Source organism: Phascolarctos cinereus, unplaced genomic scaffold (genome assembly GCF_003287225.1).
Source record: "Phascolarctos cinereus isolate Bilbo 61053 unplaced genomic scaffold, phaCin_HiC Scaffold_726;HRSCAF=1367, whole genome shotgun sequence".
NCBI classification, from domain to species: domain Eukaryota; kingdom Metazoa; phylum Chordata; class Mammalia; order Diprotodontia; family Phascolarctidae; genus Phascolarctos; species Phascolarctos cinereus.
Genome location: NW_027556098.1, coordinates 110,274,411 through 110,302,067, shown reverse-complemented (window position 1 = coordinate 110,302,067; position 27,657 = coordinate 110,274,411). Strand labels below are relative to the sequence as shown.

Here is a 27,657-nt window from a genome sequence, read left to right as displayed (position 1 = left end):
ACTTGTGGGTGAATTGGATCTCAGTGAGGCAGAGTTGCACAAAGTCCTCCATCAGCCTCACTCTTTCTTCCAGAGTCATCAAAATCCAGTGTCAAGACAAAAGTCAGGAAGAGCAGTGAGGGCTGGCATGCAGACTTTGATGTCTTTGATGTCTGACCAAGCTCTAAGCTCTCCACAGCACCTGCTTTAGTTGCCTTCGTGACCATTGGAAGAAATTGTTCTCATCCTCCCATTCTGCTGGGGGTGAGAGAGAGGAAAGTCTCCACATGCTTGGGGTAGACATTTCTCTAACTCAGCAGTGGGTGTGAGGCCTGTCAGTTACCATCAACTTGGTTTAGCCCATTTACCGAGATGATTTTGCCAGGGTATGACTGCCGCACATGCTACAGCTGCTTGGAGCCACAGCTGGGAGTCGGGTGATAGGTGGATACCAAACGTGGATGAACAGCTTTGAAAAGGGCTCAGCAAGCCTTTACACCATAATGTGTGGTATATCTGGACTTACGTTACTCCTGTGATATAATGGGTGAGAATCCCTCTACTGACCCCATATACTGGACCCCATATGCTCCAGAAGGTGTGTATATACCAGAGGAAGTGTACATCTGTATTCCTTGGTGGGGTTTAGGTACAGGGGATGTAAGAGACCCCAATAAATAGTTATCTTGGGATCTTTGGGAGTAGTAAACGGCTTGTTGCTGGACATACAATGTTTGTTGATATTTTCCTTTCTTTTAACAAAAACTTACATATTGGAGCCAGTGTGTTTGCTAATGAGAGTTTGGTGCCAGTCTCTTGGGCTGCCTACGGGAACAGTTTTCTCAGGTTTCTGGGTGGGAACCTGAGCCAAGGAAAGTGTAACATCCCACAAAATGTAACCTAGGCTTTTCTGGGCAGAGATATCCCCTCCCTTCTAGCCCTATGACTAGAATCACACACTATGGGTCAGCCCACCAATTTGCTTTATATCTCATAGTGCTTTTAAGTTATTTGATAAAAGGTTACTATGGCTAAATGAGGAACAAGATAGAAAAGTGAATGCCTTAAGGAAATCTATCATCACCCACATGTGAAAAAGCCTCAAAGTCTACTTCATTAGCAATACCTTTGGAAATGGGGGGGGGGAGAGCATTAAAAAAAATTTCCCCGAAGCCTTACTATATAAAGCAACCTGAGATTTCTTTTCCCATGATCCTCCTACTTCTGAGCAACACCTCCCCCTCCCTTCTCCCTTCTCCTTTCCCCCAACCATCTGCCCTGTCCCTTTTGGGTAGCCAGATTGCCTCCTGAGATCTGTTTACTGCAGCTGCCTTCTTCTGCTATTAAAGTAGCCAAACTGTGACTGCTCTGCAACCTTACTAACCAGCAGGAACAGTTACTTATATTCAGGGCAGGGGGATGAGATGAAGGAAGAGGAAGAAGAAAAGTAAGAGGAGAAAAAGGAGGAGGGAGGAAGGGAGGAATACTTCTTATTAGTTAACTGACAAAGCTATAATGCAAATTCCTTAATGTCATGGCATGAAGGGTTATTATTTCAGAGATAGTATGGTATAGTGTCTTTTCCAAGAAAACCACAAATGGTGTCATGAAGGGTTGGGCACGACTGAAAAATTACTAAACAACAACAAAGTATGATGTAGTGAAAAAAAAATGGGGCTTGTAGAGATCTGGGTTTCATTCCTTCCTCCAACACTTAAATCCAATACATTTGTAAGTCAAGGCATCACCCTCCTGATGTCATTGGCCCTCTTCAAGAATGAAAGATCAATAACAACAACAATAATAACAACAACAGTATAACCATGGGGAAACCACCTCACCTCTCTGAGATCTCCACTCCTAATAAGTAAAATGGTACCCCTGCTAGGTACCTCACAGGCTTGTAATAAGAAAGATACTTATGTAAACCATAAAATGCTATGTAAATGTGAGCTATTATAGGAGCTCATTAACAAGGACTTAAAATAAGATGGTAGCATTGGAGTAGAATAGGACTGATATTTCAAAAAAAGAAAGATATTTCAAAGTGATTGGCTGGGTTGAGGGAGGAGGAGGGATTGGGAAAAGTCAATGTGAACTCTGAGATTTAGAGCCCAAGAAGTGGACAAGTGGTGGTGTTTTCTACAGAAATAAGGAAATAAAAGAGGAACAATCTTTTCAGAAGAAGATGTTGAGTTGAGTTTTAGGCAACTTGAATTAAGTGTCGGTGAGGCATTTAGGTATAGATGTCAAGTCGGTAATTGGAGATGTGGGACTGGAGATCAGAGGAGAGATGGGAGTAGGATATATACATTTGGGAGTGATATTGGTAGAAGTGATATTTAAGCCGTAGGAATGGATGTGATTTCCAAGAAGGAGAGTATGTAGGGAGATGAGTATTAAGAAGAAGGTCTTATGGAACACTTGTATTTCAGGTGCCCAAGAAGGGAAAACCTGGAAAAGGCAGAGAAGGAGAATAAAGGAGAGAGGCACTGATACTTACTTGCTGTGTGACTTTGGGCAAATTATTAATTTTTCTCAGACTCATTTTCTCATTTATAAAATAAAGAGTTTGGACTACATGTTCTCTAAGGTTTCTTCCAGCTCTAAATCTATAATCCTATCGTCTCAAAAGGTAAAATAAACTTTGACTACATAAAAATAAAAATATTTTGTTGGAGTAAAAGCAGTGAAAACAGAATTAGAAAAGACAGGGTAGAGAAAAATAATCGCACCAAATATCACTGTTAAAAGTCTGGTTTCCAAAACATAAAGGTAATTGACACAAATTTATAACACATGAACCCTTCACTGATAAACACGAATTTAAAAGATATTGACAATTTTCAAAACAAGATTTTCAAACTATAATTGACTAAATGAAGAATATTCCAAATCACTAATAATAAAAGAAACGAAAATTTTCTCCATGCAAATTGGCAAATATGAAAAAAAAGTGGAACAATTAATATGGTTGGAGAGCTGTGGGAAGAAAGTTGTACTGATGCATCGTTTGGTGGAGTTGTAAAATGGTCCAACTGTTTTGGATTTCTCTTTGAAATCATACAAGAAAATTGACTTGTCTATACTTTTTAATTCAACAGGACCATTATGGATATATATGCTAAAGAAATCAAAGGGAGAAACAACTATGTATACCAAAATATTAATCTTTTTTACTCTTTGTGGAAGAAACGAACTGGAAACATACTAGGTATCTATCAGAGGGGGAACAGATTAAAAAACCATGATATATGAAGGCAATGTAATATGATTATGCAGAAGGAAATAACAAATATGAGGAATTCAGAAAAATTTTGGGAAGATTTTTATGAACTGATGAATCTGATTGGAGCCAAAAAGCTACTTGCCTTAAATCACTCAGGGCACAAAAATTCATGTTGAATAGGATTTAGAACAGGACACCTTAGAGCTGGTGTTCTAATGAAAAAAGCAAAATAAAGAGAACAATATATATAATGATCACAATTTAAATGAAAAATTCACTAAGTCAAATTACGAATAAGGAGGAAAACCAACAGATCATAGAGAAAAGATAATGAAATATGGCTCTTTCTCACGGCAGAGAGGTGTGTGTGTGTATGGGGGAAAGAGGAAAGGGAGGCTGTTGTTTAGTTGTGTTTGACTCTTCACAACCCCATTTGGGGTTTTCTTGGCAAAAATATTGGAGTGGTTGGCCATTTCCTTCTCTAGTGCATTTTACAGATGAGGAAACTGAGGCAAACAGGATTAAGTGTCTTGCCCAGAGTCACACTGAAGCAATCAGGGTTAAGTGACTTGCCCAGATAGCTAGTAAGCATCTGAGGCCAGGTGGGTCTTCCTGACTCCAGGCCAAGTGCTCCATTCACCGTGCCACCTAGTTGCCCTGAAGGGAAGGAGGCTACTGGAACTGAAGACTGTACACATTGTCAGATATCTTTGTGTTAGGTGGTTTTGCTGTTTTTTTCTTTGTCAAAAGGAAGGGTTCAATCTGTAAAGGGGGAATTGGAAATGACTGGGAAATAAAAACAAAAGGCACCAAAAAGCTATTTTAAAAAAGAAATGGAGGAGAAACCATTAAGTATGTAGTAATAACCAAGATAAATCAGTGTTATGAAACCAAGGGAGTAGAATCACGAATGGAATAGTCACCAATGTCACATGTTACAGAAAATTCAAGGGGCCTGAGCCTGAGAAGAGTCTACTGGACTTGGTAATTAATAAAACTATGGTGACCTTGGGCAGGATAGTTTTACTAGAGATTGGAAAGTTTGAAGAGAGAATTGGTAGGTAGAGGTAGTGAGTTTGATTACTCTTTCTAGAAGGTCAGTCATCATTAAAGGGCTCAGATGATCAGTTCAGCAGAATAGAATTGTCGGATTTCAGTAGAAAATCAATCAAAATAGAAAAGGGATGGGAAATAGACTCTATCAAGATATGAATTAGATTTTTTAATGGGAATTGGGATCAGATTGGAGCTTAAATAGCCACCTATGTGGCAAAATCTTAGGTTCATGGAAGGCCAGAAGATACTTTAATTAATACCTCTATTCCTTAATTAGAAATGAAATTAAAAAGCAGACTTCCTGGAGAAGTAACAAGTTTAAATTCACATAGTGGTGTAAATGACTTATATGCATGCCTGTCTTACTAGCAAGTGGTATTAGGTGGGGAGAAGAGTATAGAAAGAGGAAGCAGGGGAAAGATGTTGAAGAGAAACTTGGCCTACTTATCAATTTTGCCAAAGGTTTTTAAAAATGGTTTTTCCTAGAGAAGCTAAACTTGAAGGAAGAAAAAACTATTTTCAGATATCTGAAGGAAATATTGAGTAGGACCCCAAAGAAGACAGTGGCTGGAAAACTAGAGCAGGAGAATAACCTGATCAGAGCCATATAGCTTCTTGCTTGAAAGAGTGCTTAACCCTTTAGGGCACAAAAGTTCATGGATCTAGAGCTGGACAGGACCCTAGAGCAGGAGTTCTTAACTTCTTTTTGTGTCGTGGACTCCTTCAGCAGTCTGGTGAAACTTATGGACCTCTTCTCAGAAAATGCTTTTAACTGCATAAAATAGTACACAGAGGATTACAGTGGAAACAAGTTATATTAAAAGAGAGTTAAAATATTTTTTAAAAGTTCAGCCAATATGGGGCAGCTAGGTGTAGCAGTAGATAGAGCACAGTCCCTGAAGTCTGGAGGACTGGAGTTCAAATCTGGCCTTATACCAAACATTCAACACTTACTAGCTGTGTGACCCTGGGCAAGTCACTTAACCCCAATTGCCCAATTGTCCAAACCCCCAAAAAACAAAATTTCAGCCAATAAACATTTGTTAACCCTACTATTTCATTATTAATCCTACTAATTTATTATCCTATTATGGGCTATGCACTTCTGCAAATCTCACCTTTTTTGATCCTTATAAAAACCTGTGTGGTAGGTACTATTATCCTCATTTTACAGTGAATAAAACTGAGGTTAAGTGACTTGCCTAGGGTCATACAGCTAGTAAATACCTGAGGCTAAATTTGAACTCAGGTCTTTCCAACTCCAAGCCCAGAGATCTATCCACTGCATTATCTAATTTCCTGTAAAAGACGGTCCCTGCCCTCAAGGAGCTCACAGGACTCTATATCTAACTTCTTACTTTAGAGAGGAAACTGAGGGCCAAACATGCTGTACAAGCAGAGCCACGACCACAGACTCGTACACCCCGCTAAATACTTTCAGGAAGCCCACGGACCATCCACCATCAGTCTAAAAAAAGTTCCAGAGAAGCTCTGCCTGGAGGCTGGGGGCTGGATCACGCCGCTCTGGGATTCCCAGCGGTGATTGGTGCCCTTGGAGGTAGGGGCGGAGCTAGAAGTCCACAGGTGGCCGCGGGCTGGGGATGCGCGCCCGGCCCTGCGGGTGGGCCGCTAGGCGTCGCACTGGAGTCGCGTCTCCTCGGTTGCCGGGGCGACAGTGCGGGGGTGCGCTTTGGAGAAAGGCGTGCGGGGTGGTTGGGGCAGAGGGGCGGGAGGGAGCGGCGGGGCCTGGGGGGTGTGGCTCCCAGGGCAGCGCGAGGGGCCCGCGCGGCGGCTCCCGGGGCAGCGCGAGGCGGCGGCGGCGCTGCTGCTGCTCGCACTGGTACGCCCGTCCGGAAGCGGCGGCGGCTGGCTCCGAGCGCCCCGGGGCGCTGCTTGAGGGGACTGGCCGGGGAGGGCTGCTAGAGGCGCCCGGGACTGGCGGAGGGAACCTGCGGAAGGCAGCGGCCGGAGTCAAGTCGGGTGGTCTCCGGGGGAAGCGAGCGAGGACCCCGGCCGAAGCCCCCGGCGGTGCTGCGACGCGGAGCAGGGGAGGGGGCGAGGGAGGCGGGCGCCCGGCAGCCCCCGGAATGACTTCGAGGGGCTCCCCTCTGGCGCCCCTGCTGCTCCTCTCTCTACAAGGTAAGACCCCACACTCCCCTCCCTCCCAAGTGGTTTGGGCACAAGTGGGGCAAGTGCCTCCAGCGTGTTCGGGAATCTAAACTTTTCCTGGGGCCGTCTTGCTGCCCATCTGTTTATCTAGGGCCAGCCTGGTGCCCACAGTGGCCAGTGGGACGGGGGCGCATCTCTGCCCCCCGTGCTCCAGCGAGCTGATCGATCCGCGACGCCTTCCCCCCATCCGGTCTGCATCTCTTCTAACTGAAGATCGATCATCGCGCTCCCCCCGCCCCCCATGAGACCTAGATTCCGCCTCTCACCCACCCTGCCCAAATCTGCTGCCTGTCTGGAAATGCAGCCCCTTTTAAATGACTCTTGTAGTCAGCTTGGGACGGTGCTAACTTCCAAGGTCCAAGGATGAGCTTTTTAACGAATTCATAAAACTTCTTGTATGGGTTTCTACCCAAGTCTCTTAAGAATATAATGCAGACGCTGACACATTCATTGATCTTTATTGTAGATGGGAATGTGAGTTCTGTAAGCAGGTCAGCTTTGAAATTGACTCGATGAATATATTTTATGCTTAAAATGAAAAGCAAGCTGCTCCAAGGCTTAGAGTCTCATTTTTATGTACATAGCCCTTCTTCTGCTCCATAATCTCTATAAAAGTGTTCATTTTATTTGAAGTTTGTTAAATTCAGAATAAAAATTTTTAAAAATTCCATGAAAATGTAAGTTGCTACATGATATTATGATCGGAATAAGTACCTGCCTTCCCCTCAAAGTTTCTTTTAAAAGCCTTCCTTAATTAAATTTTCTTGCACCCTGTTTATCTTTTTAACTCATTTGTTTTCATTTAAGTTGCTTTTGTAGTTTGACACTGGTTTCCTAATATGAAGCATCTTTTCATCTATACTCTTTTTCTCTGTTTCCTGCTTCACCTTCTGCAGAATATGTGTTCTGATGTAATTAATAATGAAGATTTGGTGAAATTGGTTTTGAAAATTCATTTTAAAAAAGTTTTAATTAACTTGCTTGAATTTTCTGGAGAGTGTTGAAGTTTGCCCAATTTTATACGGTAATTGGTTTGCTAATCAATTTGTCTTCAGACTGGGAACCAACTCTGAGTTGTTACCTTGTGAATGATTGGTTCATTTAGGAGGGAAGAAGAGAAGAAAGCACTTGATGAAGCCCCTTTCCCACAGAAACGGTCAAAGGCATAAATATAAAAATACAAAGCATTTTTCTGGAGCTCCATAGGTGTAAATCAGTAATTACACGCAAATAATGATTTTGTGAATATAGTATACACATATATCATTTTGTGTCTTCAAACTAGGTTTGGTAATGATTTTGTGAAAAAAAATATATGTATATGTGTGTGTGTGGTGTGTGTATATATATGTATATATATATATGTATGTATGTATATATATGTATGTATATCTATCTCATATTGTGGCTTTAAACTAGATTTGGTTGTGTTCCCAGATGGCTAAAGTGAGTAGGCTGCAATTCCTCTCCTTGTGTGGTAGACAGCAGCTCTTCTATTGGTTACTTTTCCTTTCTTACATCCTTCATGTGTTACATCCTGAAGAGTGAGTGGGTTTTTGCTTCAACCTCTCCAATTAATCAAGAGTACTGTAAACTGTCATCTGAAGGACCAGGGGAGATTTGATTGCAGAGGCAGCTAAGTGATGTAGTGGATAGAATGCCTTCACTCTACCAGGCATGAAGTCAGGAAGATCTGAGTTCAAATTTAGCTTCAGACACTTGCTAGTTATATGATCCTGGGCAGATCACTTAAACTCTCTCTCATTTTCCTCAGTCTGTAAAATGGGCATAACAGTACCTACCTCCTAGGGTTGTTGTGAAGGTCAAATGAGTTAATGGTTGTAAATTGCCTGGCGCATAGCAAGCTCCATATACGTGTTAGCTATTGTTATTGTTATTTTCACCTACTAGCCGAAAGTTTTGATCAGTAACTAGCCAAATTTATTATATTAAATAAGGTGATGTAATGCAGTATACTTCCCTTGTGTATTTTAGTTTTGGATATTTGTTAAGAAGTGAAATGATTCAGTGACTCCTTATACTGTTGTTGTTTAGTTGTTTCTGTTGTGTTTGACTCTTCATGATCCCATTTGGGGCTTTCTTGGCAAGGATACTACAGTGCTTTGCCATTTCCTCCAGCTCATTCTACAGATGAGTAAACAGAGGCAAGGAAGGTTAAATGACTTGTTCAGGAACAGGCAACTAGTCAGTGTGTGAGGCTGGATTTGAAGTCAGGTCTTTCTGACTTCAAGCTAGGCTCTCAATCCACTGTGACTCCCTGCTGCCTCATAGAGGGACCTTAAAAGGTCATTTACTTTAGGACTGTCAATCTAATGAGAAGTTATCCTGTTTTAAAGCCTTGCTGGGGTTAACCCATTCTCGGTAGCATTCTTCACTACCTCCCTAAAACTGATTCATCCAGCATGTATTTACTGAGCATTGGCCGCGTTTCAGGATGCTGTGACGATACAGGGATGAATAAGGGTCCCTAACTTCAAGGCATTTTACACTTATTAGGGGAGGTAAGAGACATGTAATCACTGTAATTTAAGGCCGAATGTGGTGATTGTGTTAGAGAGGAAAAAAGTGCTGTGGAGATTCCGAGAGGAAGAACTCTCTTTCAGGTGGAGGGTTTGGACTTTGAGGTAAGCCTGGAAGGATGAAGAGAATTTTCAATAGATGGACCATGATGGGGAAGAGATAGTCTGGCCAGAGAGAAGTCAGGACAGCGTTTGGAAATGGGGAGTAGTCCTGTTTTCATGAAGTAGAGGTCATTTCTTATTGAGTAGTGGGACATAAGACTGGAAACATAGGTTTGAAGTACTGTAAGTATACTTGTGAGTATATCCAGTAGATTTCTGTGTTACAAATTTGACCCAGTTTCTAGTTGAAAATTTCGACTAGTCTCTCTAATCTAATAACCTTCAGCTTTCACCATGTTTACCTTAGCTGTCTTTATTCTAGACTAAATAACCTCAATTCCTGACTCTTTTTATAGAAGACTTGTACCTTCCCTCTGTTGATTATTTTCAATTTATTCTGTGCACGTATGTACATATATATATGTATATAGTGCACATGTACATATATATTGTTTGTACATAGTTACTTGTATGTTGTTTCCATCATTCCACTATGAACTTGTGAACAGGGACGTCTTTTGCTTTTGTGTCCCTAAGGTTTAGCACAGAGCCTGGCATGTAGTAGATACTTAATAAATGCTTATTGACTGACTGATTTCATCATACTTCTGGCTTTCCTATTTACATTTTTGTATCTTATTTTTAAGTGAGAAAGCCCCAAACTGAGAGTGTTTTAGTGGGGGGCGGGGACCTGCTACCAGGCATGATAAATTTAAAGAAAAAGTAGTTGCTGTAATGCATCTTGATGTGACTGACTCAAAATTATATCATTATGAACTACAAATATGGTAGACATGATATGTGAAATTTGAAATGTATAACATTGAATCAATAATGAAATGAAATAAGTATTATCAGCAAAAGAAAATTCATCTTTAGGAAATCTGATTTAGTTAAACTTCCATCCCTAGAGGGCTTCTCTTGATTTATTTCTGTGGCCTCACTTAAAACTTTTAAGAGAAAAATCCATGCCTATAGAACTCCATGACATGGGTTTAAAAATAGTAAAGAATTTAGATTTCACAGGGTTTGTATTGAAAAGAAACTTCAAAAACATTTAGTCCAAATCCCTCATTTTATAGAAAAGGTAGAGAGGTCCTACATGTAGCAAGCACTGCAGCTGGGGTTAGAACCCAGCCCTCTGACTCCAAATCTGGTATTTTTTCCTTTTACCATGCTGCCTTCTTTGCAGCATATCTGCAAAGAAAAACAGTAGTCATTTAATGTTCAGATGGACCTGAGACTTCATCAATGTGAATTCTCTCTAATGATGCAGACTGCTATCCATCTGTACCTGATTCTTATCCATGCTCTCCCATGAATGCACCACAGTAGGTCTTTTCAGTGTGCTGGGAGCTTTACTTATGCATACAAATGAGGAGAGTCATAAACCTAAATGGGAAGGAATTCTATGCATTTTAATGTAAATTTCACCTCTAGATTCATTAAGTATCAATTTTGGAATGTATCGCTTTTTATTAAGGACCTTGAGTTTGGGCCACATACCAAATTTGGGTGGAAATTTTAAGAAGTTGGAGCTTTACATATCATCTCACATTGTGACCCGTGTATATAAGGCACAAAACTTTTTCTACACAGGATTCTTAAAACATGATACTTATATTGCTGTCAGACAGGAGGCAATGATGCAATGATAAAGGGCGCTTGTTTTGACGTTTTCTCCCCCCTTGGTAACAGTATGTGGCAGATTTTCAAATGTGTTATCACACTTTGATAGTGGAAACATCTATACTGAAAATTCTCTTTTAAATCTTCATACTTCACCCGTGTGATTTAGTGTCAGATAAGGTGATGTGCTAGTGCATAAGATTATGCAGTTGAGGTATATGAAAACAGGGACAACACTGGTAAGTTGGGGCCAAGTTTGCATATGGTCCCTGTACAGTTTTCGCTAATAATCCCTGTCTTTGCAAATATGGCCTCAATTCTGTCCTGCGAGTCTTGACTGATGCTCTGAAGCTGTAGTAGGTGAATTTCCAGCATCACAGTCACCTAGAATACAAATCTCCACCCTTCCTTTCGCTTCTCCCTGAGCTGGAAAGGAAACTCATCCAGACAACACCCTATCTCACTTTTGCATTTGGAACCAGCCCCTTTTCTTCTTTCCCCCATGCCTATCCAAATCTGGAGGCCCAGAAAAGATTTCTGGGTCACCATTTGAAAGCCACCGGTTTAGGAGGCTATGAGCTCATTTGCGTATTGAAAATTCATCAGCTTTCAGCTGATAATGGTCCCAGAAGTGGAATGCGAATTCATTAAGTTTTTAATTTAACTTGTCTCGCTGTATTGGAAAAGCATTTTTCCCCTTTCTGTGAACGTTTGGATAACTAGTTCCCTCTCCCACTTGTTACTAAATAATAGTAACTTTTTCCATTACTAACACCTCTGAATCACAGAAATGTCAAGTTATACCAGTTTTGATAAGGTAATGTAATGAAGTCCTCATTTTAAAGATGTATAGACTGAGCCATAAGTGAGTTGCAAATTTCGTGCCATAAGAACATATTTTTTGAACTACAAAGGACCTTAGAGGTCATCCAGACCAACCCTTATTTCACAGATGAACCTAGAAAGGTGCAGTGACCTTCCTAAGGTAGTACTTGTATTAAGTAGCCCAACTGGGATTTAAGCCGAGGCTCTCCTTGCTTGAGATCATCAGATGCTGCGACATCATGTTAGATACTGTGGCCCCTGGCCTTCTCCATGCTTCTGGTAGAATCCTGTTTTAGTGCATGCGATTTAAATGGTCACTTCTGTAAAATGGGGCAGTTTTCTTATTCTGGCACTCAGCTCACACTAAGACTGTTTTTCTGTGCCTGTGTTAGAATCTATTGAATGAAAAGATCCATTAGAACTTGAGGTCAGAAGTATCTCTTCATTTAAGCTGTCTGATCACATGATACACTTCTAAGGCACAAGCTTTATTTTGATACAGCATGGACAGCAACACCATTGAGAACTCAGAAGCACTGATTTCAGAAAAAATTCCTGGGCCTCAGACAGTTGGTGGGGAGGAAAGCCTAAAGAGCTGAGGCTCTGAAGTCAAAGGATGACAGGCTGGTGAGATGGGGAGGATGTGGCTGGTTCCATTGGGCAGCATGGTACTACAGACATTTGTAACATTGTGACATTAACGTAATGGTACAGCACTGAAGCATTTCTACTGTGGTGGGGGTTTTATTTTTGTTTGGAAACAAAACCAGAAGAATTCTGGCACATAACTGGAAAAAATTTTTCTCCTTTCAGGAGAAATGAAAATGATTTTCTAAAATGCCTCCCAAGGTTCTGATGCTAGTGTTTTAGTATAGCCCAGCCTACTTGAAATTGTCACATACTCAGCTGTCACAATCCTTTCAGATGATGATGAGCCCTCCAAAAGTTTATTTTAAAATGCAGTACTTAGAGACCTTTTGCTCTCTTTCATGGATGGTGCTTAGTATCTCTGGTATCCTCAAATAGCTGCTAAGTTTATTCTTGAAATGGGGATTTTTTTCCTTCCACAGAGATCGCTGAAGGGTTTGAAAGAATGGATTTGGGTTTTTAGGAATTTATTTTAGAACCCTGAGAAAACTCGGAATTTATACTCCAAGGTCTTCATTTTCCTTTATACTTGCAATTTTTTAGGAGCAGTTTCATTTCCTTTCCCCCACAAATAAAATTTAGTACTTAAAGCAGCAGGAATGAGAGTCCCTGGCTAGACTGCTCTCTCTGCCAGCTGGAGAGGGGGTAAAATGGGCAGCAGGAATTCAGGGAGTATGTGGGTTAGAATAATGGGGGCTGGGGTGATCTTCTCTAGATCTCATGGGCTAGTGAATAGCTACGGAGGACCCCCTCACGTCTCTGGACAGCTTGTTACCTGCAGGCCCAGCTGCAACTTGATCCTCAGTCAAGTTCACGGGATGGTAAAACTTTGACACATCTCAGTTGTTTTTTTTTTAATTTGGCCTCATAGTTAGAACTTTCTTTTGTGGGCTTTAGTCATCATAATGATTGAGAGGCAAGTTTTTTTTTTCAATATATGTACCTCTGTGTCTATCATCCATCTATATGTACCTATGAAGATGTTCACTTTTTGGTACGTTATTCGTATTAATACTTTGAATAATAATAATTAGAATAGCTGGCATTTATATAGCACTTTAAGATTTGCAAAGTGTTTTACAAATATTATCTCAATTTCATCCTCACGGCAAGCCTGGGAGAAAGGTGCTATTTTCTGCTTCTCTGTTACCCTGCCTCCCCATTTTACAGATGAGATAACTGAGTCAGACAGAGTTAAGTGACTTGCCTGGGGTTATATAGCTTTTAAGTGTCTGAGGTTGGATTTGAACTCGAGTCTTGTTGACTCCAGGTCCATCACTCTGTTCCCTTAATCTGTCTGTCTTATACTTGAAAATAGTAATAACGATAGCTAACTTTATATATCACTTTTAAAAACAATTTTTTTTTAATCAATAATCTATTTCTTATATCATCATAGTTATCCCAAGAAGCTATCCTTTCCCTTCCCTGTCACAGAGAGCCATCTGGCAAATAATATTTTTTTAGAGAGGAAAAAAAAATCAGCACAACTAAGTAATACATTGAAAATTGTCCGAAAATATATGCAGTGTATAACAACTGTTGAACCTCCTTCTATGAAGGGGTGAGTTGGGGGTGTCTTGTCATATCTTTTCAGTCAAGTCCTGCTTGATCTTTACAATTTTTGTTACATTTACTTTTTAAAAAATTAATTTATTTTTAGTTTTCAGCATTCACTTTCGTGAGATTTTGAGTTCTAAAATTCCCCCCCATCCATTCCCCCCTCTCCAAGACAGCAAACAATCTGATAGAGGCTATATGTACATGTACCTTCACATTAAACATATTTCCACATTAGTCATGTTGTTACATTTGCTTTTGATTTTTTTTTGATGTGTAGCTGTTCTTTTCTTCTCCATTGTTGTAGTTACCGTGTATGCAGTTTTCTTGACTGTTTGCTTCACTCTGCTTCAGGGCTTGTAGATCTTGCTATGCTTCTCTGCGTTCATCACACACATTGCTTCTTACAGCACAGTGGTATTCCGTGATGTTCATGTACCACAGTTTGCTAAGCTGTTCCCCAGTTGATGGGCATCTATTTTGTTTCCAGTTTTTAGCTTTCACAAAAAGTGCTGCTATAATTTTTTTAGTATATATGTGGACTTTCTTCTTATCAGTGTCCTCCTTGTGGTATAATCCCAGTAATGGAGGCTCTGGTTCGAAAGGTATAGACATTTTAGTCACTTTATTTACATAATTCCAAATTGCTTTCTAAAATGATTGTACCATTTCACAGTTTCACCAACTTGTATTAGTATGCCTGTCTATTATCATTATATTTTCCATAGTTATTGTTTCTGTGATTTGTTGACTCATTCATGATTTATATTTTCATGGTTAAGTCTCATTTGAGTTTGTATATTTCATTGGTTGTTTCTGAACCAATTACTGTTTTTATTGTGTTATAATCTATAAGGGATATATTAGCCATTTCTGCCTTTTTAACATTTGTTTGCAATAGCTCTAAGGCCCAGTTCATGATCAATTTTTGTAAAAGTTCCATATGGTGTTGAGGAATAATGTATATTATTTTGCTGTCCCATTTAAAAGATACCATAAGTTTTAACTCTAGTTTTTCTAGGAGTTGTTCAATTCCTCATTTCCCCTTTTGTTTATCTTTCCATCAGACTTATCTGAAATTGAAAGAGGATATTGAAGTCTCCTGTCACTATTGTGTTACTGTCTATATCTTCTTGTAGCTCAGTTCTTTTATGAATTTGGGTACTAAGGCATTTGGAGTATATAGGTTTATTAATGATATTGGTTTGTTTATGTTTCCTTTCAGCAAAAAAAGTTTCCTTGTTTAATCATCACATTTTTATTTTTTGAATGTTTGTTTTTACTTTGTCAGATAGATGATTGCAGCTCCTGCTTTTTTAGATTCACTTGATGCATAGTCCTATTCTCTCAGTTTTATTTGGTGTTTGTCTTTGTGATTTAAATGTATTTCTTGTAAGGAACGAATCGTAAGATTTTGTTTTCTTATCCTGTTTATCACTGTTTTTAATTTTATTGTATTGTTTAATCCATTCACATTTAAAGTTATAAGAATTAGGTTTATAGTTTTCTCTCTTATTTTTTTTCCAAATTATAATGTTTCCCTCTTCTGCGGTAAATACAGTACGAGGTTTACTTTATCTTCATCTTTTTTGAGGTAGCTCAGCTCCCACTGGCTCTCTTCCCTCATCCTTTCCTTTAGTTTGTTACTTTTTTCCTTTGGGACTTTGCTTTATTAGTTTCTTGTCATGAATTCTCCTTCTTTATTGTGCCTCACTTCCATAACAATGCCAATTATGTTTTGTATCAGTGAAGATGCTGCTTCATGGTTGGAATCTTCCCCTACCATGTCCTAGATTTTGCATTCCACCACTGATGCACACCCTTCACAGTTAACCTTTTCCCCATTTACTTCAAAATCTCTTTCCTGCGTCCATGTTCTCCAACTCCCCCAAGTACCAGTTTCCCCCAGGAATTACAACCCTCCCCTCCTAATGGAGAACAAATTGACTTTTTAATCACCAAATCCCCTAGGCCTTACTAAATGTAAGGTCCCCAATTCCCTTCACAGACCATCTCTCTTAAACTATTGGACCCCTCCCTACCATCAAAGCAAAGGTTCTTTCCTTCCCCCCTTTAATCCTTCCGCTCTCCTCACCCACTCTCTTGTAGGAATTTTCTTTCTGATCCCACAGGGTCAACTTCCTTTCATTGCTAGTCCTAGATTTGACTCTGAAACATAACATATTTCCTCTCTATCTGTTCCCCCTCTCCTGCCACCTCATGTAGCCTTCCAGGTTGTAATGTAGTCCCACACATGCACACAAAAAACCAAGACAAAACAGAGTGTCTTCAGGTTCTGTCCATAACACCCAGGTTTGCCTTTTCACTGTTACCTACACAAGACTTCTGCTTTTCCCCCTGTCTCCTCATGTACATTTAGAAAGATGATTCTTACTGGTCTTGAGAGACTGTTCTGTTGCTGTCACTGTCTTTGCCTGCTGCATTTATTTACTCCTCCTGCATTTCTGTTGTTTGAGGTATTTGAAAAGCAAATAATCTCTTTAGTTCTGTTTTCTACCCTGAAAAATGTTTCATATGTCTCTTTATTATTGAACATGCATTTTTTTCATTTATAGTTAAGCTCAGATTTGCAGGGTGTAGATCGCTCTGAGATGTATTTCTGAGCTCCATTGCTCTTCAGAACACGTTATTCCATTCCCTCCTATGTTTTCTGGTTGGTGCAGAATAGTCTTGCATTATTCAAATTTCCTTTCCTATGTATTCAGAGGTCTTTTTCCTGTTGAATTGTAGAACATATTTCTGAACTGATTGTTAAATTTAACCCCTACTGTCTTGGAGTTTATAATTTCTTCTTCTTCCTTTTTTTTTTTTTAGGCAGTTGGGGCTAAGTGACTTGCCCAGAGTCACACAGCTAGTAAGTGTCGAATGTTTTGGTCTGAGGCCGGATTTGAACTCAGGTTCTCTTGACTTCAGGGCCGGTGCTCTATCCACTGTGCCACCTAGCTGCCCTAGTTTCTTCTTTTTCAAATGGACATGATCTAGGAATTCTTTCAATTCATATTTCATTTTCTATGTTCAGAAGTTCTGTTCTTTTCTTCATTATAGTATTGAAGCCTTTTCTCCTGTTGTGTCTTTCTGGGAGACCTGTTATTTTTAGATTGTCTCTTTGCATCCTGTCTTCAAGGTGAAAATGCTTTGTTTGCATAATGAGCATATTTTCTTTTGATATTGTCATTTTTTACTTCTCTTCTTCCAGCTTGTCTCTCCCTTCTGTATATTTGTATTCTGAATCTAAGGTTCTCTCTTTTGTATTTTTAGTGAGACTTGCTAGCACAGATTCCAGTTTTTTTATTCTCTCCATTATTTTTGCTTGTCTAGCCCAGAAATTCTGCTCTTTTAATTCTTACTTCTCTTTTGAACCACTTAGGAGCAGTGTGTTGTGGTTCTGTGTTCTCCCCACATTCCATAAGATCTACTGACTAATCAAATGTTAGGTTACTTTCCTTTGTTTTTCAGTGTTTATTCATAGATGCCTGATCTCATTCTAGATCTGAAGACTGTATTTCCTTCTGTTGTGTGTTTTTCCTGTCAATTTACCTATGTATGTTCAAAGTTTTTGAGTTTTTTTCCTTAGATCCTTGGTAATTTCAGTCTTCACTCGCTGTGATTTACCCTATTCTTTTTTGGCCTTTGTCCCCTCTGATTGTGGTTTCCTTGGGGTTTTAATCTTAAAATGTCTTAGCCTCCTCTCATAACTGGGAAATTCACAGTCCACTAGCCTAGGTTTCTGCCCCAAGTAGCTTTTGAGTGGTCAGAAGTGGACCTAGTTGGATAATGTACTCTTTTCCTCAGGCTTAGTGAAATGTTGCACAGTGGCCCAACATGGTGTCCTGTACTGCTTCTATTCCACAGTTCTTTGGCCCAGCACTGGCAGTTCAGAGTTCTACTGTGCTGGTGTTATGGGGTTGTTGTCCCCAGCACCAGCATTTCAGAGCTATGCAGCATTGGTGCTGTGGGGTTGTGGCCCCTCTTTAGGCTTCTGCTTCTGAAGGACTGCTTGCCTGCTGTGCTGTGTGTCTCTGCTGGAAGTCTGCTAACTTTATATAGCACTTTAAATTTGCAAAGAACTTTACGTATGTTATGTCATTGGAGTCTCCCAATAACCCTGAGAAGTAGGTGCTCGTATCACCTCCATTTTATAGTGAGGAAGCTGTTGTGAACTATAGCTTATGACTTACTCAGGGTCATATAACTAGTAAGAATCTGAATTTGAAGTCAGATCTTCATGATTTCAAGTCTAACACTTTCTTCTTTCTTTCTTATCTTTTTTTTTTTTAGGCAGTTGGGGTTAAGTGACTTGGCTACGGTCACACAGCTAGTAAGTGTCAAGTGTTTGGTCTGAGGCCCGATTTGAACTTAGGTCCTCCTGACTTCAGGGCCGATGCTCTATCCACTGTAACACTTGATTTCTTAATAGATTTTCCTCTCTCCCTCTCCCCTCTCTCTCCTCTACCTATGTTGGATTGGGAATAGGGATCATTTTGTTTTTCTTTTTTTAATGAATATTTCCTCTGTTATGGCTAATCGTTTGAATAGAATTCTATATTCACACTTGATCACTGATTTGGAATTCTATATTCACACTTGATCACTATGATTTGGAAAAGGGCATCATGGTAAGAGAGGGCTTTAGGGTTGAAGCACCCCTTGGAAATAGTACAGAGGAGTTGGTTCTTGAAAACCTAGGTCCCAATCACAGTAAAGGGAGCTGATCATGAGAAGTGAAACCACCTGTGAAGATGAGACACTGTTAGGTCATCACTTTATGAAGTGGGAATAGATCCTTTGAGTGAATAAGAGATTCATTATAGTATAAACAGTGATAGGCCTTTAAAAGTCAATCCAAATAGAAGTCAGGGCTGAAGAGGTACCTAGTTCTTGATAAGACCAGAAGACTCATGGAGCTGGAGAAGAGGAGGCCATAAGAAGCCACATGGTGCTATAGAGAGCCATGGCTGGATGGTTGGGTTGATCTAGCACAAGGGACATACTGTCAATGAACTCTCCTTTCTACCCTTTCACCCATTCTGTATTTTCCTTATTTCCTTAGGTTCCTTCATGGGAACCTGAAAACTTTACCTCTGGGTACTGGGGAAGTCTGTTTACTTTTTTCTGTTTTAAAGATTTATTTTGTCTTTATAAATCATGTTTCCTTCTGGCATTTGCTAATCTATCTGTGCTTCAGTCTATCAAGAAGCCTATACATGAACCTCTTTATTCTAAGCACTCAGAATTTGAAGAGAGGTAATAACAAAAATAGTTGCTGCCCCCAGGGAGCTTACATTCTAACTGAGGAAACAACACATAAACAAGTAGACAAGTATAAGATATGTACAGAATAGAAGGAAAGGAGAAAATAGATTTGAAACTCAGTCTGGAATGTCACTGGAAGCAAGCATTTGAGTGGGGAAGCATCTCCAAAGAAGACAGAAGGGTAGATAAAGATTCAGGTGGATTGAAGCGTTTTGCCAGAAGCACTTTCTTTGGCTGGGAGCATGGACCTAAAAAATAAGAATGAAAAAAAAAGATAAAGAAGATTACATGTCTTTTGATACAGCCTTCCTGAGCAGGATAGGAAACTATATGAAGGCAAATGAATGAGTCAGTAGAAGGATGAGGAAAGGACAAAAAGAAATGGTTGAACAGCCCTGCTTACCACATTTCCCCACCAGTGCTATACTGGAAAAACCACAAGGGAACCATGACCACTACCCTTTCTTAAGGTGTACCAGAAAGCTGAGCTTTTAAATCTTTTTGGGTTCCCTTAATGACGTGTAACCTCTTGGTAACAGGATGTGGGTATGTGTTGGATTTGAAGGCCTCTGAGATTTCCTGCAGTACTGGATCCGTCCTTCAAAGATCTTTACCTTGAACTGCCTAATTATCCATCTCTAGCATTTGTTATCCAGCTTTTAACATACTTCCACAAATCTGTTTTGCTCTGGCACCCCTTTGACATCTCTTTATCTTAAAAGTGCTTTCGGGTCCAGTTTTGGAACAGTGGCACTATTGCTGCCTAAGGCTCTTCAGGTCCACAGGAAATACTTTTTGCCTTATTCCCAGCCCCTTCCAATCAACATCTCTGCAGATCCATCACTGGCACATTTTGGAGAACTTTAATTTTATTGAGTTGATGTTATCTTATAGTAAGATGTGGTTTCAGTTGAAGGATAATTATAAATATAGCAATATTTATGCTCCTAGGAACCTTTTTCAATACCATCTTCCTCTTCCCTTTGATACTTGTTTACAGGGAACATGGCAATTTATATAAATTAAATAACCATTTTCCCAATCTAATATTTAACTAATAATTAATAATTAAATAGCCACATGTTCCATGTAATAAATTTAATAACCATATATTCCACTAGGTTTCCATTGTTAATAAGGGTTAAATAAAACGTGGCAATGTTGGTGGTATACCATTGAAATAGCGTTGTACTTGGAAGACTGCGGGGATGTACACAATAATGTATTGAAGCACAATTGAAATTATCTTAAGGCATTAGAATTTTCAGGTCTGCAGACAGTGTCACAGGTCTTCTCGTATGACTAGCCACACCTATGTGCCTGATGCCACCTGCAGTTTCACATATACACTCAAAGTCTGCTAAACATAAAAATGGTCTCACTTGCACATTCTTATAATTTGTTTCACACTCATAAAGGAAACGTAGAGGTCACAGGATCAAATCTTGTCAGAGTTAGAAGGGACTTGAAAGGTCATCCAGTGTAACAGTACCTGAATGGGAATCCCTTCTAGAGCCTCTCCTGACAAGGAGTCTTATAACCCTCAACCCTTTGAACTCCAGAATACCTACCCTGGCACCCAACAGTCCTGATTGGGATTGCCTTTTGTGACTCACTATATCTAGGTCTAGGTTGGTGCTAGCCAGGTTTCACTTTGCTTCCCTCCATCTTCTTGACAACCACCTTGTTATCTCTCTTTCCTTTTGGAACCTCAATCAAATCAATACTGCTTCTGCTACTGGAAACAGTGTGCCAGTGGAGCCCTGATTCCACTCCCCATGGTTGCACTCATCATTACTGTAGATTTCCAACCCCATGTGTGTCATCTACCCCATTACAGTGTAAGCTCTATGGAGCCCGGCCGATCTTCACTGTTGTAGTTGTGTCCTAAGTACTTAGCACAGGGCTTTTAATAAATCATTTTTTCAGTCTTTTTTTTTTTTCAGTCATGTCTGATTCTCCATGACCCCATTTGGGGTTTTTTTTTTTTTTGGCAGCCATAATGGAGTGGTTTGCCATTTCCTTCTCCAGCTCATTTTACAGATGAGAAAATTGAGGCACTTGTTAAGTGACTTCCCCACACGGGGTCACACAGCTAGTAAGTGTCTGAGGCCAGATATGAACTCAGGAAAATGAGTCTTCCTAACTTCTCATTAATCCAGCTTCCACTTAAAGACGTCAAGTGACTTTCTTTAGTCAGCCTGTTCTACTTTGGACCCCTCTAATTGTTAGGAAGTTCCTTTTTATGTCGAGCTTTAATCTGCCTCTCCATAAATTCTATCTTCATTTCTCCTAATTCTGAGGGACTGGTGTTTCGATAGTCATGGCAGCCATTCATATAGTTGGAGACAGATGCCATGGCTCCACTAAGCCTTTTCTTCTCAGTCTGTTAGTAGTCAGGTGTGTGCCAGGTACTATTCTAAGCACTAGGGACACAAAGAAAGTCCAAAACATAATCTCTGCCCTCAAAGAGTTCACATTCTAATGAGAGAGACAGTATGTAAACAGCTATGTACAAACAAGACATATACAGGCTGATTTGGAGGTTGGTTGGTTGGGGGTTGTCCTTCATGTTTGAAGAGCACCAAAATGGCATCACTGTGTTGGAGTCAAGGTACAGTGTGTCTGACTGTGGCCGATCAGAACAATACGAGCTGGGAAGGCTGTGCCACAGAGTGGGCACAAATAGTCTGGGTGGACATTTGGGGGGAGAGATCTAAATTTGGGCATCTCTTGTTTCTTTTGAACTACTGTAGTTCTGCTTCACAGACCACAGTACCTTCTTTGATGCAGGCACACCATGCTGGCTGGTCTTTTGCCAATGTCTCCCACGATGTCATGCAGTTGATTCCAAAGTTCTTCAGAGTGACCTGGAGGAACTGAGGCAAATGAGGAAACTTAGAGATGACAGGGTCAAATAAGGTCAGTGTAGGAGGTGTTGATTATCCTTCTCTCTCAAAGAGGACCAATGACATCAGGAGATCAGTGTCTTGACTTTGAAGTGAATTGGATTAGGAGGTAGTCTCTGAGGGAAGGCATTAGCATTAAGGAAAACTGGGAAAGGCTTCTTGAAGAAGATGGGTTTTTAGCTGAGATCTGAAGAAAGTGAGGAAAGCCAGGGGGTAGAGTCCAGGAGGGAAGGGCCCTAGGCCAAAGATTCTCAGTTCTTTCAACTAGTCTTTGTATGGCATTATTTCTAGGTTGTTTGCTATTGTTCATCCTTTTCTGATTGTTTCAGTTTGTCAGTGAACTTCTTAAATAATGGTGCCCTGAAATGAATGTAGTACTCTAGATATTGCCTGAGTAGAGCAGAATATGAATGATTGAAAAAGTGTTTGTTAACTGTTTATTGTGTACCAAACACTATGTTAAACTCCAAGGATATAAATAGAAAAGTTGAGATAGTCCTTTTGTTCTCAAGGAATTCTTACTATAATTGGGGGAGCCAGCAAATAAAAGAAACTTTGACTAAAAGTCCTAAGGGACAATGGAGGAGTGGTCAACAGATCTCAGAATCCTTGGTTGAATTAGTACATCAGATGACAGTGCTGGAGGTTTGTAGAGCATAAAGACAAGGTGGATAGTAAGGTCTGGAGGACCTTAGAGGGCAGTGGAATGTTGGATGATAAGGCCTGATGGTCCTCTATCATAGCAGAAGGAATAGAGGTGGTGATTCCCATTTCATCAAAACTGTGTAGCACACTTATAGGTGGATTCTGGCCAGTCAGGGTTTGGAACAAAGGGGGAAGGCAAGTGCTCAAGATTCAGATACAAGCAAGCATGACAATTCCTGCCCTCAAGGAGCTTATATTCTAATAGGAGAAGACCACACTGAGAGGAGAACAATGACCAAGGAGGAATGTTTTGGACTGGGAAGTCTTAGAGAATGCTGATTAGAGCGAAAGGTCACAAACGCTCATGTTGATTTGATTATTGTTCTCAAGTAGAAAGCAGGTGTAAGGGACAGAGAGAGAAGTGCCAGGGAAGTGGAATAGTGGACCTGAGACTATCAGTCCCTTAATTTTGGATGCTGTTATTTGGGTTAATGTTTTTGTATGCTGCATCACACTGTTGATTCATAGTGAACTTGCTGTCCACTAAAACAGACAGATTTCTTTCCTGTGAACTATATAGTCTAGGCATGGTTTGTGCAGTTGATTTTTTTTGTAAGGATGCAGTATATTAAAGGTAAATTTAATTGTAATATTTGACCCGTTGTTTTAAGCTCTTGTAATCTTTTTTGAATTTTGACTCATCCAGCATGTTAGTTGTACTTTCCATCTTTTTATCTTATGCAAATTTCATTAGCATGCCTATTGGTAAAAGTCTTGAATGGTACAGTCAAAGATAGACCCCTGTAACATTTCACTAGAAACACACCTTTGGATTGACAAAAGTAAGGAGGACTTGATTTAGTGATCAGAAGTGAGTAAACCAGAACTCAGTAAACATTTATTAAAGGTCTACTGTGTATGAGGCACTGTGCTAGACACAGAGGTTACAAATGTGAAAAGATAGACAGAAGCAGAGACATAGCTGTTGACATCTGCATAGAGGACTGACCTTGGGAGTATGAAAGATCTGAGTACTGGTCCTGCCACTGATGCTGTCAGTGTGACCATGACCACCTCTTGGGGTCTGTGCAATTTTTAAAGATTGTAAGTGTTAGAGAGCTGCTCATCTGCATCAGTGGAGGGACTTTCTACACCTGTAGTTCACACTGATGAAATCAGAGGTTCTCCCTCATCCCTCCCCCAAGGGGAAAAACATTGTGCTGGGCACTGATGGGGCATGAAAGTTAATTAAGATATGGTTCATGCTTTTATGGAGCTCCTAGTCCAGCAAGGGGAGACGTTGACAGCATATACAAACTTGGAGCACTACCAATCCCGATAAGAGCTATGTCCATATAGTGCTTTCAGGATTGCAAAGTGTGGTTGATACATTCTCATTGATCTTCCCAAAAACCTTGTAAAGTTGGGGTGTTTGGGTCATTATTACTGTTTTGCAGATGAGGAAGCTGAAGGTCAGAGAACATAAGTGATTTGCTCATGGTCTCAGAGCTAGCTACTGAATGTAGAGTTCAAGTTCTTGGGACTCCCAAATTCAGTGCTCTTTCTCCCGTACCAAACTCCCCTTTCCCCACCCCCACACAATAAATATACAATTAGGATATTGTAGAATAGAAGGGATCAAGAGCAGCAACTAGGCAGGGCATTATTGAGGTCAGGAAGGAAATGTTGTTTGACATTTTGTTAATAAAGGAATTGAAGTATGTTCTTGTGAAATCTTCGGGAGGCAAGCCATTTCCATTTTAACAGCTTAATGCTGGGCATTTACAAGGGATGCCACTACATTCTATTAGGACGGCAGCTGTCATTATTATTTTTTTAAAAGCAAGTACTTAAATTATTTAGTTAAAATGATAAGTTTATGTATCTTGAATTTTTTTCAACCTCAGAACATAAAATAACTTTTTCAGCCCCTGCTTTTTTGAATCTTTAAATTGTTTTAGTTAAGTGAAGTGCTTAAAAACACATAAAAAATTAAAGAGACTATTTTGCTTAGGTCAGTGTGGGAAAACTTAAAATTGGCCTGTGCAGTTAACTCAAGTCTTTACATTTCTGAACCCTTAATTTACAAATTAGAAATGAAAGGTGAAGTCTTGGAGATTGCAAGAACTTTTTCAGTTTTCAAGTAATTTATTTCAAATCAGTCTAAAGGGAAGAATCCAAATCAAGTCAAATCAGTGAGCATTTGTTAAGTGTCTCCTATGGGCCAGGCACTGTGTTGAGTTCTAGGGATACAAAGAAAGGCCAACAACAACGATGACTACAACAAAAACCCTAAATGCAAGAAAAAATAACAAAAGAACAAAGCAAAGAAAAGCATAGTCTGATGGGGGAGATAACATGCAAATAACTATGTACAAATAAAGTATTATACAGAATAAACTGGATGTATTTAATGGTGGGAAGGCACTAGCATTAAGGGCGTTATAAGAAGACATTCTCTATTTCTCAGAGTACTTACTACTATGAAAATAATGTCTTCATTAGTTTAACTGAATCCATGACCTTCAGTGACTTTTACCAGTTCTCTTGTGTTACTTTAAAATTTTAATCACCTTATATTTATAGACATGTATGAATGTATGTAGATGTGTGTATGTTCACCCTTACTAGGACATTTATTATAGCTGCTATTATAGAGGAATAATCTCAGCTTACTTATGGGATAGTCAGTTCTGCACCAATTAAGCGTTGTCTGTGGTATCAAGGATTGAAAATGCTGGGGAGGAAAGTTTGAGTAAGTACAGATCTTGACCTACTGATAAAACTTCTCTAGAAATGTTATTGTCCCAAATAATAACTAATTAGGAGTAGTTAGTCTTATTCCATGCTGCTCTTAAATTTAAGACATCTCATTGATAAGTTAGTTTATATTTTAGACATTTTTAAATAGTAACTTAACTTTGAAAAATCTGTTATTGAAAAGACTGGTTTTATTCATTGTGTGACTCATTACATGTAGATTTTGCCACATGTCTTTATTTTTTAGGGTCATAGGATCATAGTTTTGGACCTGGAAGGGAACCAAGAGGTCATATTGTCCAACCTTCTTTTACAGAAGAGGAAACTGAGATTTGGAGAAGTTAAATGACTTTCCCAAAGTCATACAGTTATTAAATGGAAGAACAAGGATCTGAATATAGGTCTGCTGACTGCAAATTCAGTATTTTTTTTTCTACCATACCACATTGTTTATCCTTATATATAGTTCCTTATACAATGTCAGAGTTTTATCATTTGTGGTCCAGAGTGAGATCAGTTGAAATGAAAGCCATAGGGATGACAGATATCTCAGTTCTGTATCATCTTTGTCTCACACATCTCTTTCCATTACCTTTCTTATATTTTTTTAATTTTAACATATATTTTATACATATATGTATCATACATATTATATATGTATGGAAATACTCATATGTATATGAAAGCCATAGGGAGCTGGGATCTGGAAGACTTGAATTCAGATCCTGTCTGAGACACTTAACTAGGTGTGTGACCTTGTGCAAGTTACTTAACTTCTGTCTGCCTCAATGTCCTCATTTGTAAAATGGGGATAATAATACTACCTACCTCACAGGATTGTTGTGAACAAATGCAAGAATAAATGTAAAGTGCTTTACAAACCTTGAGGTGCTATATAAAAGCTAGTGATGATGACGAAGATGATGATGATGATGTTGGATACAACAGTGATAGCTCTGGGACCATTCTTAGTAGTCATTATTTGCTGTTTCCCATTGGTCTTAAATTAATATTATTATTTTTTTGCTTCTGATGTGAGGCTGCATGAGATAGTGGAAAGAGTACTGTATTTGGTTTAGAAGCTTATCTGAACTTCATTTCCACAAAACTGACTTGCTATTGAACATCTCAAACTGGATGTCCCCCCAAAAAACATCTCAAAGGCAACATATCTAAAACAGAAGCTATTACTACCTCCCCCCATCCCTCTTCCAGACTCCATTATATCTGTTGAAGGTACCACCATTCTTCCTATCTCCCAGGTTTGCATCCTTTGGCATTAACCTTGACTTCTCACTCTTCCTTACCCTTCATATCCAGATAATTGCCAAATCTTGCTGACTTGTCTCCACAATATTTCTTGCATGCAAGTCTTTCTAAGTTCACACAGCTACCACCTTAGTTGAATCCCTTATAACCTATAGTCTAGACTTATTGTTTTAAAATTTTTATTTTTTCTCAACTAACAAGCATTCGTTTCCATTTCCTCCTGCTTCTCTCCCCTTGAAAAAAAGAAAAATAAAACTCTTACAAAATTCCCTAATAAAAATTTTTGGCCATGACCAAAAATGTTTGTCTCATTTTGCATCTTGAGTCCATCACCTCTCTTTTAGGAGGTAGGTAGCATATTTCTTCATGAATCCTCTGGAATCATGGTTAGTTATTGCATTGAGAAGAGTTCTTAAGTCTTTCAAAGTTGTTTTTAGTTTTTGCTGTTATATAAATTTTTCTCCTGATGCTCACTTTACTCTGTATCAGTTCATACAAATCTTCCCAGGTTTCTCTGAAATAGTATTATTTTGTCATTTCTTATGGGACAGTTGTGTTTCATTATAGTCGTATAGTTTTCTCAGCCATTCCTCAATTGATGGACATCTCCTCAGTTTCCAGTTCTTTGCTACCATGAAAAGAGCTATTATAAATATTTTTGTACATATGGGTCCTCTTTCTTTGATCTCTTTGGGGTATAGACCTATTAGTAGTATTACTAGGTCAAAGAGTATGCATAATTTAGTGACTTTAGGGGAGTACTTCTAAATTCCTTTTTAAAACGTATGGGCCAGGGATGGGGAACCTGTAGCTTAGGCCACTTTATGATCTCACCAACAGTACTTTAATGTGTCTGGCCTGGATTACTGCAGTGGCCTTCTATTTGGTTTCCCTTGCTCAAATCCCTCTCCAGACCTCTAATAAACTCTCTACACATTTGTCAGAATTTGTGAAAAACATTAAACACAAATCTGACTGTTATTTCCTTTGCTCAGTAGGCTTTACTGGCTATTTATTATGTATAGTAGAAAATATTAAACTCTTATCTTCAGCTTTCAAAGTC

At 39.4% G+C, this 27,657-nt stretch overlaps 1 protein-coding gene across 1 annotated transcript in view; it reads left to right on the top strand.

Annotated features, from left to right (window-relative positions):
- Positions 1 to 6,045: 6,045 nt before the first annotated feature.
- IGSF11 (immunoglobulin superfamily member 11) overlaps positions 6,046 to 27,657 on the top strand; it is a 196,756-nt gene continuing 175,144 nt past the window's right edge. Inside the window, exon 1 of the mRNA XM_020985851.2 lies at positions 6,046 to 6,403. Coding sequence (XP_020841510.1) covers positions 6,352 to 6,403 — 52 coding nt within the window. The 5' untranslated portion in view covers positions 6,046 to 6,351. The remainder of the gene's footprint in view (positions 6,404 to 27,657) is intronic.